General features: G+C 33.8%; 1 protein-coding gene across 2 annotated transcripts in view; it reads left to right on the forward strand.

The window, feature by feature from the left end:
• The window catches only part of NAA15 (N-alpha-acetyltransferase 15, NatA auxiliary subunit), an 84,331-nt gene that overhangs the window by 44,746 nt on the left and 26,127 nt on the right, over nucleotides 1-13,458 (forward strand). For both annotated transcript variants that reach the window (XM_059378501.1, XM_059378509.1), the window contains exons 7-14: nucleotides 2,807-2,926; nucleotides 4,284-4,379; nucleotides 4,528-4,634; nucleotides 6,827-6,899; nucleotides 9,544-9,713; nucleotides 10,899-11,051; nucleotides 11,566-11,694; nucleotides 12,815-13,028. In XM_059378501.1, the coding sequence (XP_059234484.1) occupies nucleotides 2,807-2,926; nucleotides 4,284-4,379; nucleotides 4,528-4,634; nucleotides 6,827-6,899; nucleotides 9,544-9,713; nucleotides 10,899-11,051; nucleotides 11,566-11,694; nucleotides 12,815-13,028 (1,062 nt within the window). The remainder of the gene's footprint in view (nucleotides 1-2,806; nucleotides 2,927-4,283; nucleotides 4,380-4,527; nucleotides 4,635-6,826; nucleotides 6,900-9,543; nucleotides 9,714-10,898; nucleotides 11,052-11,565; nucleotides 11,695-12,814; nucleotides 13,029-13,458) is intronic.

The following is a 13,458-nucleotide window of genomic DNA, read 5'->3' on the forward strand; positions in this document are numbered from 1 at the left end:
ATGAAGCACAGATATTGGGTTATGGAATTGTTTGTCTTGATAAACAACTAACACATACTTTGGACAGTTTAAAAAAAAAAAATTATGGTACTTGTTTACATTATTTGCCAGATGAGCTTTCAGCAGAGGATACTGCTATTGGCAAGAAAAAAAATTGGAAATCTGTACCTCTGCTGGAGCTCATTTGTGAGCTATAGATCCAGAAGAGCCGACTTTTCCTTTGAATTGATCATTCTGTAACAATCTATTAGTTATAAAGGAAGGTATTTCTGTCTTCATGGAAAGATCACAAGATTGGAAAAAACTAGCTTGGATTTCTTTATTGGCTACTCTAGCTGTATGACCAGTCACAAGGCTTAGACCTTTGTTTCTTTATCAAAATACATGCTAGTTTCCAAAATACTCTTAAGTACCTCATTTCATTTGATCACTTTGATAATTATATTAGCAAGAAAGAATGACAGATCAAGTTAGATGAGGATTCACAATTGATCAGTTGGTTTTAGGAATTTGGAAGTCATTGGTGACCTTAACAAAAGCATTTTCTGAACATTTGGAAGGAGGGTGGAAAAAGTTAAATCAAGTAGAATTAAATGACATTGGAAGTCAAGAAATTAAAGATAGCATGCGTGGACGACTCATAAAGGTTTTGTTATCTAGGGAAACACATAAGTGGGATTGTGCTAGATGAAATGGAATACAGAATCAAAAGGTTTTTTTACAGTATCTGCTTATGCTCACTGGAGAATGATCCAGTAGAGACAGAATATTTGATACAACAGAATAATGTGATCCAGTGGATAACTTGAAAGATTAGCTTTAGATAACAACATGAATAGTTCACAGTAGCAAGAGAGGGTAGAATATATAGGCAAGCTGATATATAGATGTAGTGGGTATTTGGGAATTCTCTTCTCATTGCTCCCATGTTCTCATTGAAATAGGAAACAGCCATCATTTCATTTCAAAAAGTATGTATTGATAATTACAGTGAGTCAGGTGACGGGAGGTATATAAAGAGAATAGAAAGGAACCGAGAGTAGTAGAACATTAATCTTTGGAAATTCCAGTAATAAAGGCATTGTTAGTGGTCTGAATTATTTGCAGACTTCTGGAGTGGGTGAGAGGGCATAATTAGCAGAAAGTTGCATTGTTGATTCTTAAACCTCCCTGTTCCTTCTACAAAGAAGAGGTGGGAGAAAATTAAGGAAATGTTGGGTGGGTATAGTATAGGGGAGAAAAGTTGCAGGATTTTTTTTGTTCTCAGTGAGCTAGGCTTTTGATTAGTAGAGAGCAGGTTTGTCAACCTTGGCACTGTTTTGGGACCGAGATGTTGGGGGTGGAAGTTTCCTATATGTTGTAGAACATTTAACAACATCCCTAGCTTCTACTTACCAGAATACCAGCAGCACGACCCTGTCCCTTACTGTGATAACCAAAAAATATCTCCATATACTGACAAAAGTGCCCTTGGCTGAGAGCCACTGATGTTAAGAATATGGGCTTTTTAAGCCAATTTACTTGGATTCAAATCCTGATTCCAACAATTAACTATCTGAAAGTCCCTCAGCAAGTCTGCTTATGTTCTCTCTGCTTTAAAATGATGAAAAATAATGTGTTTGTTTGTTTTAAAGGTTTTATTTATTTATTTGACAGAGATCACAAGTAGGCAGAGAGAGAAAGAAAGAGGAGGAAGTAGGCTCCCAGCTAAGCAGAGAGCCGATGTGGGGCTTGATCCCAGGACCCTGGGATCATGACCCAAGCCGAAGGCAGAGGCCTTAACCCACTGAGCCACCCAGGTGCCCTGAAAATAATAGTGTTTTCAGAATTGGATTACTTAATGCATGTGAAGCCATTGAAAGTTACTGGCACACAGTGAATACACTGTGTTTGTCTTTATTGTCTGATGAGAGCATGGTGTGCAAGGGTGAAGTTGTGGTTTGAAAATAATGCCTTTGGTGGATGGAAACCCATTAAAGATAAGGAAATGTGCACCTGAGCAGTGTTTGAAGCTCATTTGACTTTGGAACTCATAAATTTCTAGTGAAACTGGTGTCTCTGTCCAGTCTTCTAATGACGTTTTCTGAGAAGGTGTGTAGCAAGCAAACATTTGGCATGATCCAGGCCTTGAAATTGGTAAATAAGGGAGCCTTGTGTTTTGAGACTGATTTTGATATTTGGGTCTCCTAATGTCATTTGGGGATGAGATTTGTTGTGCACCTCAGAGAAAACCAGCAATGAATCTGTGACTTACTGAAGGGTCTGAAGGAAAGGGAATGGTTTTTCTCTAAGATTGAAGGCTAGGATTAGTGAGACAAGAATAAGCTAGACAAGACAGTGAAGCTTAAAGCAAGATAGGTGTCCTATTTGGTAGTTGGAAGAGCTAGAAAAAGCAGGTTTTGAATGTGGCCATGGCTGTGGACTGCTATAGCTGAATCCTTTTATAATTTATTTGGAGATCATAAGGTTAGAGTGTTGGATTTGGTCAATAATTCAGATATGAAATTGTGTTATGTCAGGCATAATTAAGTAGTAGGTGGGTGGCTTGGTAACTGTGTTTAGTGAATTTGGGAATAGCCTATAGTTAGACAAATACCTTAATCAATTGAGGATGTGGAAAGGAAGACATTTCTATATAAGAACTCAAAAAGAGACAATAATATGGTAGTCTTGTTGAAGGGTATTGGGAATTTAGGATGATACTGAATCCAATTCCCAACATTAGAGAGGCTTTAAGAGAAAGTTTAAGGAAAAGTTAAAGTTATAATCAGAAGATATCTAGTTAATTTAATTTGTTTTTCATCAGGGGAACTTCTGTTGCAGTTAGGTCGTTTGGAAGATGCAGCCGATGTTTATAGAGGATTACAAGAAAGAAATCCTGAAAACTGGGCCTATTACAAAGGTCTGGAAAAGGCACTCAAACCAGGTAGTATTAAAACTTTAAAGTTTTAATTGCACCTTTTGTTGATAAATATTTTATTAACTCATTGGAAAGCCATAACTTAGAGAAATAGTCGTTAAGAATTGGTTTCAGGGAAAAAAAAAGAATTGGTTTCAGAATCTGAGTACAAAAGTACAGTAGCAAACTTCCATTTAATATGGGAGAGTGAGCAGTTTCTGAAACCTCTCTTCCACACATTTATAGGAATAGTTGAGATAAGAATTCAGAAACAACTTGAAGAAATTCACAAATGGCATGGCAGCTACAAAAATTGAAAGGGAAATTCCTACGGATAGAAATGTTGCCTTACTTACAGAGATATCTCTGTAAAGGAAAGAAACAAGCGTAACTTCTGTGGCCACAGCAGCATGGCCTCCCAAGGGCATATGAATGTAACCAAGCTAAAAGAGCAGTACTGTTTCCTATGTGGGAAGAGGGACTGAATTTCCATCACTCAAATGAACTTGGGTCCAGAGAGTCTCCCCACAACTTCCCTTCACCCTCTCCCATGAACGGGACCTTCTTGGGAGGACAGACCCAGAAACATGTCATCTACAAATAGGGTCCTTAGCCACGATGATCTGATTTGAGGCTGTCTCCTTCAAGACTGTAAGTGAGCCATTACTGATATATTGATAAATACAAGAGAAACCTTATAACAAAGAATATTTTACTACTCTGGAGCACTTATCACGGGAATGGTTATCATTAGCACAGCAAAAGGGAGTAAATGGAGGAATCTAAGATGAAAAAAGGGAATTGCAGCCATGAAGTATGAAGTTTTGAGAAAGTACTAATTAGGAATTTAAGAAATGAGAAGCCTACTTCTTGACATAAAAATCTTAACAGATTGAATGGAAGAGAGTCCACAAGTGAGGAGAAATTAGTTAACTGGAAGACTGAACCGAGGAGAGCTCTCAGCTAAGAGTAAAAGAAAGTATAAAAGAAATAAGGAAAAATGAAAGATGAGGGGATAGATCCAAAAGTTCTGTAATAAAGGATAGGCTGAAGAGAATAGTAGAGAAGCTATGGAAACATAATAATCAAACCTTTCTTAGAATTAAAGTAAACTCTGAGTCCTTAGATTCTGAAAGGTACCTAAAGCAGAATGGATTTAAAAAATTACGTATTTTAGGTGATTATAGGTATTTAAAATATGAAAATATTAGGGAAAAATACTCTAAAATGATTGGTGTATTTGGGTGGTTATTTGAAATTTTCTTTTTACCTTCAACTTTCCTGCTTAATAAGAATTTATATATACTTGGAGAAATTTATAATTTGTTAGAAAAAACATACAAGTTATAATTATATATAAAAATAATTTTTTCTTTGTTTGCAGCTAATATGTTAGAACGACTAAAAATTTATGAGGAAGCCTGGACTAAATATCCCAGGGGACTGGTGCCAAGAAGACTACCGTTGAACTTTTTATCTGGTGAGAGTAATTGCAAAGGAATGAAAATGATGTTAGGATTTAGTTTGTCTTCTTGTTTTTAGATATATGAATATGCATATTAATATTAAGGTATGCATTTTAGAGTTGTCTGGGTAAATGCAAATCAACAGAATTTTTTTTTCCCAAGGTGAGAAGTTTAAAGAATGTTTGGATAAGTTTCTAAGGATGAATTTCAGCAAAGGTTGTCCACCAGTCTTCAATACTTTGAGGTCATTATACAAAGATAAAGAAAAGGTAAGCAAAATACAATTTTTCCCCCCACTATCATTTCTTTGCTCAGTATTTGGAATTGTTGATCCCCGATTATCTGTGTACATACTACACATTTGGTGAATCTGGTATCTGTTTTCCTATCTTGCAGTTTAAATGCTTCTGTACCTCTTTATGTTCCTATTTTCTCTTTTATTTCTGCTATTTACTTTGAGTCTGTGTAGGTATGGAAAGTTCGTAAGGTAGTGATTTCTTCAGTACTTTCTCTAATCCTTGTTCATGGTGAAAGTCGGATGTGATTTTTAAACTAAGGTTTTGTTTAGTAATCATTCTCCTTTTTTATTTGGTGGAAAGAAAATTCTGTCAGCAGTTCATTTGCTGTCCCAGTAAGTTAACTTACTCTTTGAGCTATGTATAAAAATGCTCAAATTGCTTATTCAGAGGCCATTTTAATTTTAATTTAGATTATATTGCTTGCAAGTACGGTGACATCAGACATGTTGGTTGACTAAATAGAAATCAGTTACAGTGAAGAATCAGAAAGGTGGGACAAATTGAACATGCTGAACACTTTAACCTAAAACACAGAAGGTGTGCTTATTTTCCAGTCTTTTGTTAAGAGGCCCAAGGTATGGGCTTTATGATGACTTTCACTCTTTTTTAAATTGCATAAATCACATTCATAAAATGTGATCTCTTGTTTTCAGTACCAATATTATGGGAAATGGATGCTTACAAAGCAATCTTGATTATAGAAGCCTCTTTATTAATGATTTTCCCCTTTGTGGTTGTATCATTGAAACCTTAATTTGTTAGAAGTATCTAATTTATCCTTGAGTCTTCCCATGGTATTCAACGTAAAACAGTTTTTTCTTTCATTTTCATTTATTCAGTTTGCATAATATTGAATTCTGTAATGAGGATAATAAATGGAACTGATTCAAACAGGTTTGGGAAAACAATACTCTTAGTAAGCAGGTAGCTCACCTTGTGGGAGCAGAAGAACATGGGCACACCAGAATAACCTAGCTGTGACCATTCAGTCCTCACAATTTTTTGAGGTAATGGAGAGTGCTGGTGTTAATCTGTTGAGTCGGTTAAGGTGAGGTCATTTAGGAGAGCTTCTATAGTAACAAATCCATTATAGATGGATTAAGTGAGGAAGGGAATTAATAAATTAAAAGTGTTCACAGATCTCTTACAAAGCCAGGAGCAAGTGGTATAGTCATGACTCAGAAGAAACCAGAACCTGGACATCCACTCACTATCCTGCATTTCAGAAACCCACCTGCTGTTCTGTTTTTATTAATGCTTTTCCTTGGATTTTAAAATCAAGAGTTGATGGTATTTTGTACTTTCGGAATTTCTCTTTTCACATAGTTTTTAATTCTTGATTCTTGGAGGGCAGATGTTAACTGCGGGTGTTATTTATGTGAATTGAGATAAAAATGAACCGAGATAAGAGTCATCTGTAGTGTTACCTATAGTATTACCTCTTTTTAGCCAACCTTTTCCTGATTTTTAGCTTGATGCAAATTCCCTCCTTCCTAGCAGGAAAGAAGTTGCCAGTAAGTTTCTAGAAAGTTACATCCTTTTTTTTTTTTTTTTTTTTTGAAGACTTTATTTATTTATTTGAGAGAGAGGAGGGAGAGGGACAAGCAGACTTGCCAGTGAGCGCAGAGTCTGATGTGGGGCTCAGTCCCAGAACCCTGAGATCATAACCTGAACCAAAATCAGGAGTTGGGCACTTAACTGACTGAGCCACCCAGGCACCCTGAAAGTTACATCTTAATACCTTTAAAAATGTATGGCTTACTTGCTTTTTAAAATTTTTATTTTATTTTTTTAAAGATTTTTATTTATTTATTTGACAGAAATCACAAGTAGGGAGAGAGGCAGGCTCCCTGATGAGCAGAGAGCCGGAAGCGGGGCTCGATCCCAGGACCCTGGGATCATGACCTGAGCTGAAGGCAGAGGTTTTAACCCACTGAGCCACCCAGGCGCCCCTGCTTTTAAGTTTTTATCCTTAGGTTAATAGGTTTATAAAAGGGTGTGTACATGAGTGTGTGTGTGTGTGTGTATGTGCGCGCGCACACACATACCAGTTTTTGGAATGTTGATGTAGCTCTTTAAAATAATAAATAACATTTTGTACAAGAATAGTAGCTGCATGTATATATATTTTATTAAAGTGTGCTTGTTTGTTTGTACTCTAGGTGGCAATCATAGAAGAATTAGTAGTAGGTTATGAAACCTCTTTAAAAAGCTGCCGGTTATTTAACCCTAATGGTAAGTGCTCAAGTTTTATGTTTTAAAACATCTTGAAATTTTTAATATATTATGAAATTCTTAATCAGAAGGTTAGTATATTCATTATTTAGACAGTAAGCTTAGATATTTAAACTTATTTTTCTTTTTAAGATGGAGATGCATTAATTTGCACACTGAAAATATTTGGCTAAGAAAAGAGTCATATTTTACTGGAAAAAATATAAAATTTAAAACATCTATAAAATTAGACTTAGTCATACAATGATCCTCCATCATTTACTCATCATCCAGTTTTAATAATTTTTAACTCATGGGAAAACGTATTTCATGTATATTTTTACCTGCTTCCCTCTTTTCCCATGGTATTCTGAAGTAAATCTCAAACCCAGTCACATCATTTTATCCATGACTATTTCACTAGTCTAAGATTATAACCATAATATTATCATTACACTGAACATTAATACTTTGTTACGATCAAAGAAAAAAGTCCATGCGTAATGTTTCCAGTTGTCTTAGAAATGTCATCACCCTCCACACCCCTTGTCTTTAAAGTTTGTTTGAATGAGGATCCATATGAAATCTGTGCTTTGAGTTTAATATGTCTCAACTCTCTTATAAAAAATCCATAGGTTTTCTGTTTGCTCTTTTTCCTGCAATTTGTTTGTGTAAAAAATTAGGATTTTTTCTAAAGTTTTTCCATAGTCCATATTTTCTTGAATGGATTCTTACGGTGTTGCTTAACACGTTATTCCTCTGTCCTCTGAATTTGTTATAAATTGGTAGTTGGACGTAGAGCTGTGCTGTTTAGTATAATAGCTATCAGGCTCATGTGACTATTAAAATTTTTTAAAAATTAAATAAAATAAAAACTTTCCTTAGTTGCAGTAGCCACATTTCAGGTGCTGCTCAGTAACTGTGTAAAGCCAATTCCTACTACCATATTGGCCAGGGCAAATACAGAACGTTTCCAAACTTGTTTAAGCTTCTCATAGACAGGTCTGAGTAGAGGATTAATAAGATCTACTTTTTTTTGTTTTCGCCTTTTAAATATAGGGGGTGAACAAGGTTATTTCTTGGCGGCGGGGGTGATAGTATATTCTTCCATCAGGAGGCATTTAGTGTTTTTTATGTTAGCAAGTGTCAGGAATTACAAACTGGTGATAGTCTATCATTCATCTTCTATTATCTTACAAGAGAAATTTCCCTTCATCTGTTACCTGTTTATCCAGTATTTTGGTTTGTATAGGAAAAGCAAGGTAAATGCTGCTTCTTTCCCCTTTATCTCCTACTTTATGTTGTTTTCTTTACTAGTTTTCAGAATAATGAATTCATTTAGTAGCATCCTTCAAAGATGCCAGTACACATTTTAAAGGTATTATGAATTCATGGGTTTAAACATACTTAATGTTTTAAATCATTGCAGTTTCGAATGGTTCCAGCCTTCACATACCATGGTGTAGTAGTTGATAGCTTTTTTGCAGTTTGGTATGACAAGATATTCCAGTTTATCTGGTCCACTGCCCATAGCAGACCTGGAATCCATTGTTATTCCAAAGGAGCCCTGGTTCTTACAGTGGGAAAGCCCAGTATGGGACCTGGGGTGCTCATTGCTATTGGGTTGATCATTGTTTCTAGGTCTCAGATTAATTTTAATAATACTTTTTAGAAGGCGTTACCATGGTTTCATTGGTTAATCATCATGATGTTCCTTTGATTATCAGCATTTTCCTACATATTTTACAAATGTGGAAGAGGTTCAATGACATGCCCAAGAATATGCAGCACTTTAGTTGCAGATCTATCAGATCGGGAGTTGGTGAGTTCCACTCCTATTGTTTGTCCACTGAGCCATCCTGCTTTTACTAGGATAAAAATAAGCAATCTATTGCTTTCTTTGAAAGCAAATTAACAGTGCTTAGATTTTAGATATTGGTATTAAAAAAAGTATTTTATAGTGTGTGGGTTGTATATTTAACTTACACATTTTCTTGTGAGTGTATAAAAATTATGAAATAAAATGTAGAGTAAGCATTTTTACTTAACTCAATTTTGGTGTATAGTTTTTATTCAACCTAAATTATGCATCATTGCATATCAGCATAATATTAGAATATATTAGTATAATCACCCAAAACTCAACCACATCACAAGTATATTTATGTATAGTTTAGTACATTAGCTAGATAGCCAATTAAGCAGTCAGGCATTTTTTTTTTTTTTTTTTAACCTCACATTAATGGAAAATCAAAGTTTCTTCTGATACCTGTTTCACCCGTCATAAATAACATCCTGATCTTTATAGTTTCATAGTACTAGCACAATTTGTCTCTCCCCCTCCCATTCCTTTCAGTTTCTTTTTTAGGTAGTTTTTTTTATATCTTTGATCTCATTTATCTGCCATATTTATTATATAAAGTCTTTACTAAATTCAAGGTTTTGTGTTAGGGGCTATAATGATACAGAACAGACAACATGGTCCCTTCCAAAGATCTTATAAATTTAAGGATGGTTTTATAGCTAGATACATAAATAAATGGTTCAAACTACTTTTCCGTTTTAATAAAGATAAAGCCATTTGGAGGTGGGTAACTCTCTTAATATATGTAATGACTAATCTTGGTTTATTTCCTCTCCCACCCACCTCCCCCACTTTTTAAAGATGATGGAAAAGAGGAACCACCAACCACATTACTTTGGGTCCAGTACTACTTGGCACAACATTATGACAAAATTGGTCAGCCATCGATTGCTCTGGAATACATAAATACTGCTATTGAAAGTACACCTACATTGATAGAACTCTTTCTTGTGAAAGCTAAAATCTATAAGGTAAAAACCCCCCTCCCCCTTTTTATAAGGTAATGAGTCTTACAAAAACTTCTTTCTATAATTTGTAGATTCTGAAAGCGATAATTAAAATGATACATTTGATGGCTCGTAAAACCTGGAATAAGTATAGAACATTTCTCAGTCGGATTACTTTTAGATTTGTCATGGTCATAATTTACTCATTTTTATCTGTATAAACGCAGATATACATACATGCATGTGGTTATTCAGATATGTGGTTATTCATATTACATATTCTTATATACACACACATCTGGTTATTTTCTTGGGTTTAAGTAGTAACAGTATAGTTACTTGAAAGTAATTTGCTGCGACATGTTTGTTTCTGTTAACATTGGAGTATGATCATGATCAGTATCTGCTAATATCAGTGAAATGAAACTGGAGATTTTACTATTTTACTTATCTTCTTAACTTCTTGGTCTTACTTGACAATCTCCAGTCATATGTTTTAGCATCATCATAATGTTGGCTCTTCTTTTTTTTAATACAAATACAAAGTAGTAATAATAGGTCTTAGGGAAGAGATTGTAAACTTAAAATTTATTTACCAAAAACTAATGAAATTAAGAATTATTTTGAAAGCACTTTTCAAAGCCAGGTTATGCTTATTAGTTTTGTGGCTTTGACAGGTGGACTAGTAATGTAAATTAAAGCACATCGTGGAACGTCCGGTAATAGGCAGTAATGTTTCCATGATTGCTTTAGGGTGGAAATTTGGCCATATCTTTGCCTTTATTTTTTTTTTAACTTTTCAATATTGATCAATAGTTTAAAAAAAAATAAGCATTGTTGTATGTTAATAGAATTTCCCTGATACTCAACCATGAACCCTTTTATGAACTATATGCTGTTCTGACGTAAAGATTTTAATTATTATTTATTCTTAAATTCAACCATTACTTTTGAGTATTCTTTATGTGCCCGACACTGATACAGGCAGTGAGATATAACCGTAAACAAAAACAAGTCTTTACTGTCAGCCTGTATTCTATATCGCCAGAAAAGTATCAAAATGTATGCATCTACATTGATTAGGGTCCTAAGATCAGTCAGAAGAATACCTTTTTTTCTCATTTGTGTTTTAGTTATTTATCAGTAGGTAACTAATTACCTGCATGGTAAAATTAGCATACTGACTGGTTTATTTTGCTTTTCTATAAGCATGCTGGAAATATTAGAGAAGCTGCGAGGTGGATGGATGAGGCCCAGGCCTTGGACACAGCAGACAGATTTATCAATTCCAAGTGTGCAAAGTACATGCTAAAAGCCAATCTGATAAAAGAGGCTGAAGAAATGTGCTCAAAGTTTACAAGGGTTTGTACATCTAATGTTCTCATGAATAGTTTATACTTGTATATTTTTCAAAATTTGTTTTTAGTATCTTTAGTATGAAAATAGGATTTTAACTGAATTGCCATAGGAGAAGGAAACTGAAATCAATATTAGTATAAAACATAAATAAAATTTTCTTTTTAGTTGGTTGTGGGTTTTTAAACTCTGATTTATATTGATGTATGTTCAGATGAATATTTTTTAAGGGTGAAAGAAACTAATGTTAAGACTGCTTGCTGTGTGCTAGTGTTCTCTTACGTTACTCTCCAACTCCAGTTACGTAGATCTTTTGATTATTTACAAAGATATATTTTTTTCAGTGATTAGAAATATAATTCCACTTCCTTACACATAACTGTTCCTTCTAATTCTGAAAATGGTTAGAAAGATAGAAAGTGATTTTGAAAGAATTTGTTTATCAGTTGACCATATTTTCCTTCTTAAATTCTATGAAGTGCTGTATTTGGTAAGAAATGTTCTTAAAATTTTTATATAGGAAGGAACATCAGCAGTAGAGAATTTGAATGAAATGCAGTGCATGTGGTTCCAGACAGAATGTGCCCAGGCTTATAAGGCAATGAATAAATTTGGTGAAGCACTTAAGAAGTGTCATGAGATTGAGAGAGTAAGTACTAGATATATATGAGTTTCTTATTTTTTTGTTATATGTTGAAGGTTTTGAGAAAGAAAAACTATAGTTTTTCTTCTTTATAATTCATAGCAAGTGATTTCTAAATATCAGTGCCCACATTTCTACGGTTTTTTAACAGAAATGTGAAATGTTTAGACTACATTTTCATCAGACTTGCCCATTATCTACTATTCTGGCAAGAATTCATGTGAAAAACTTGATAGAAAGTTTGTAGCTTGGCTGTTTTTACTGATTTTTTAATATTTCACATTGCTGCTCCATCTTCAGTAATACTAAGCTCATTAAGTTATTCTAGAAAGCTTTTTGTTTCAGGGGTTGATTGATGATGCAATATATCTTTGATAGTCATAAAGTATAAGCTTTGAATCCTTTCTACAGTATTTCTGTAGCCTGTATAATTCCTTATTTTCTGATACATGCATTGTTTTCTTAGTCCTCTTCTGATTTATTTCTATCATGAATGGTTAGTTTTCTTTTTTTCTGTTTTTCACAGACAAAAATAATTTATATAATTTCATGCTGTTCTCTTATTAAGCCCAGAACCCCAGAGCTAGTTGAATGTGTTAGGTTCTGGTTACTTGACTTAAATGCTAATTGATTCCTCTCCCACATACCAGCACAACATTATGTAGGATTCAAATTTGTATTATTAGAAAAATTGCCAAATACTACACATAGTCTTTGCAGGTTATTCTAAATATAAAAACTGAATGTTTAATGTGCAAATGTACTACATCATTATGTGTATAATTATTTAAATTAGTTGATTAATTATGTTAATTAATTGATTTGTCATGCTAGCTTTACGTATGATTAAGGAAGGAATAAATACATATATTTCAAATCATGTATTTACTTTTCATTCAACAAATAATTCAGTGCTTGGTGTATGCCATATGTTGTGCTAGGGCATGGCTAGTTGTATTTGCTTATTTGATATGCAAAGTATTTATATTGGATGATTGTAATTTTAAATACATTTTTATTTTACTAATTTTTTCATGTGTAGGAAACAAGTAATTTGGAGTTTGGTTTCTATAGTTTTCTTTGACATTGTTTTATTTCAGTATAATAAAAAAGATAATTTTGTTAGCATTTTATAGAAATCACTGACGACCAGTTTGACTTTCATACATACTGTATGAGGAAGATTACCCTTAGATCATACGTGGACTTACTAAAACTAGAAGATGTACTTCGACAGCATCCATTTTACTTTAAAGCAGCAAGAATTGCTATAGAGATTTATTTGAAGCTTCATGACAACCCCCTTACAGATGAGAATAAAGAACATGAAGCTGATACAGGTATAATACTCAAAGATACCTTATTATTTGCTGTGGTATGTATATGCGTCTTTGTATTTTTGTGTAGCATAAATTTTTCTTGAGATTTTTAGTAGGCACCTTGTGGGAAGATGTTACACATGCTTGGAAAATGATCAACATTTTGTGGATTTCCCTAAGCAATAAAAGAAAAATACTGTTTATACTTTAAAACGTTAAGCAAGAATTTAATTTGTAACTGATTAAGAAGTTGAATTTTATGAGTTTAACATTTAAAATCTGGTTTACCCTGTACTGTAAATTGCTAAATATCATTAGTGTCAGCACTCTACATTAGTGTTGGCTGTCAGTATATCTAGTTAGTCTTCTTTGTAGTATTTATAATTAACCTACTGAAAGTTGAATATTGCTTAAACATTAAAAGCCAGCTTGGAATCAAACTAGTGAAATT

Source organism: Mustela nigripes, chromosome 1, assembly GCF_022355385.1.
Source record: "Mustela nigripes isolate SB6536 chromosome 1, MUSNIG.SB6536, whole genome shotgun sequence".
Classification (NCBI taxonomy): domain Eukaryota; kingdom Metazoa; phylum Chordata; class Mammalia; order Carnivora; family Mustelidae; genus Mustela; species Mustela nigripes.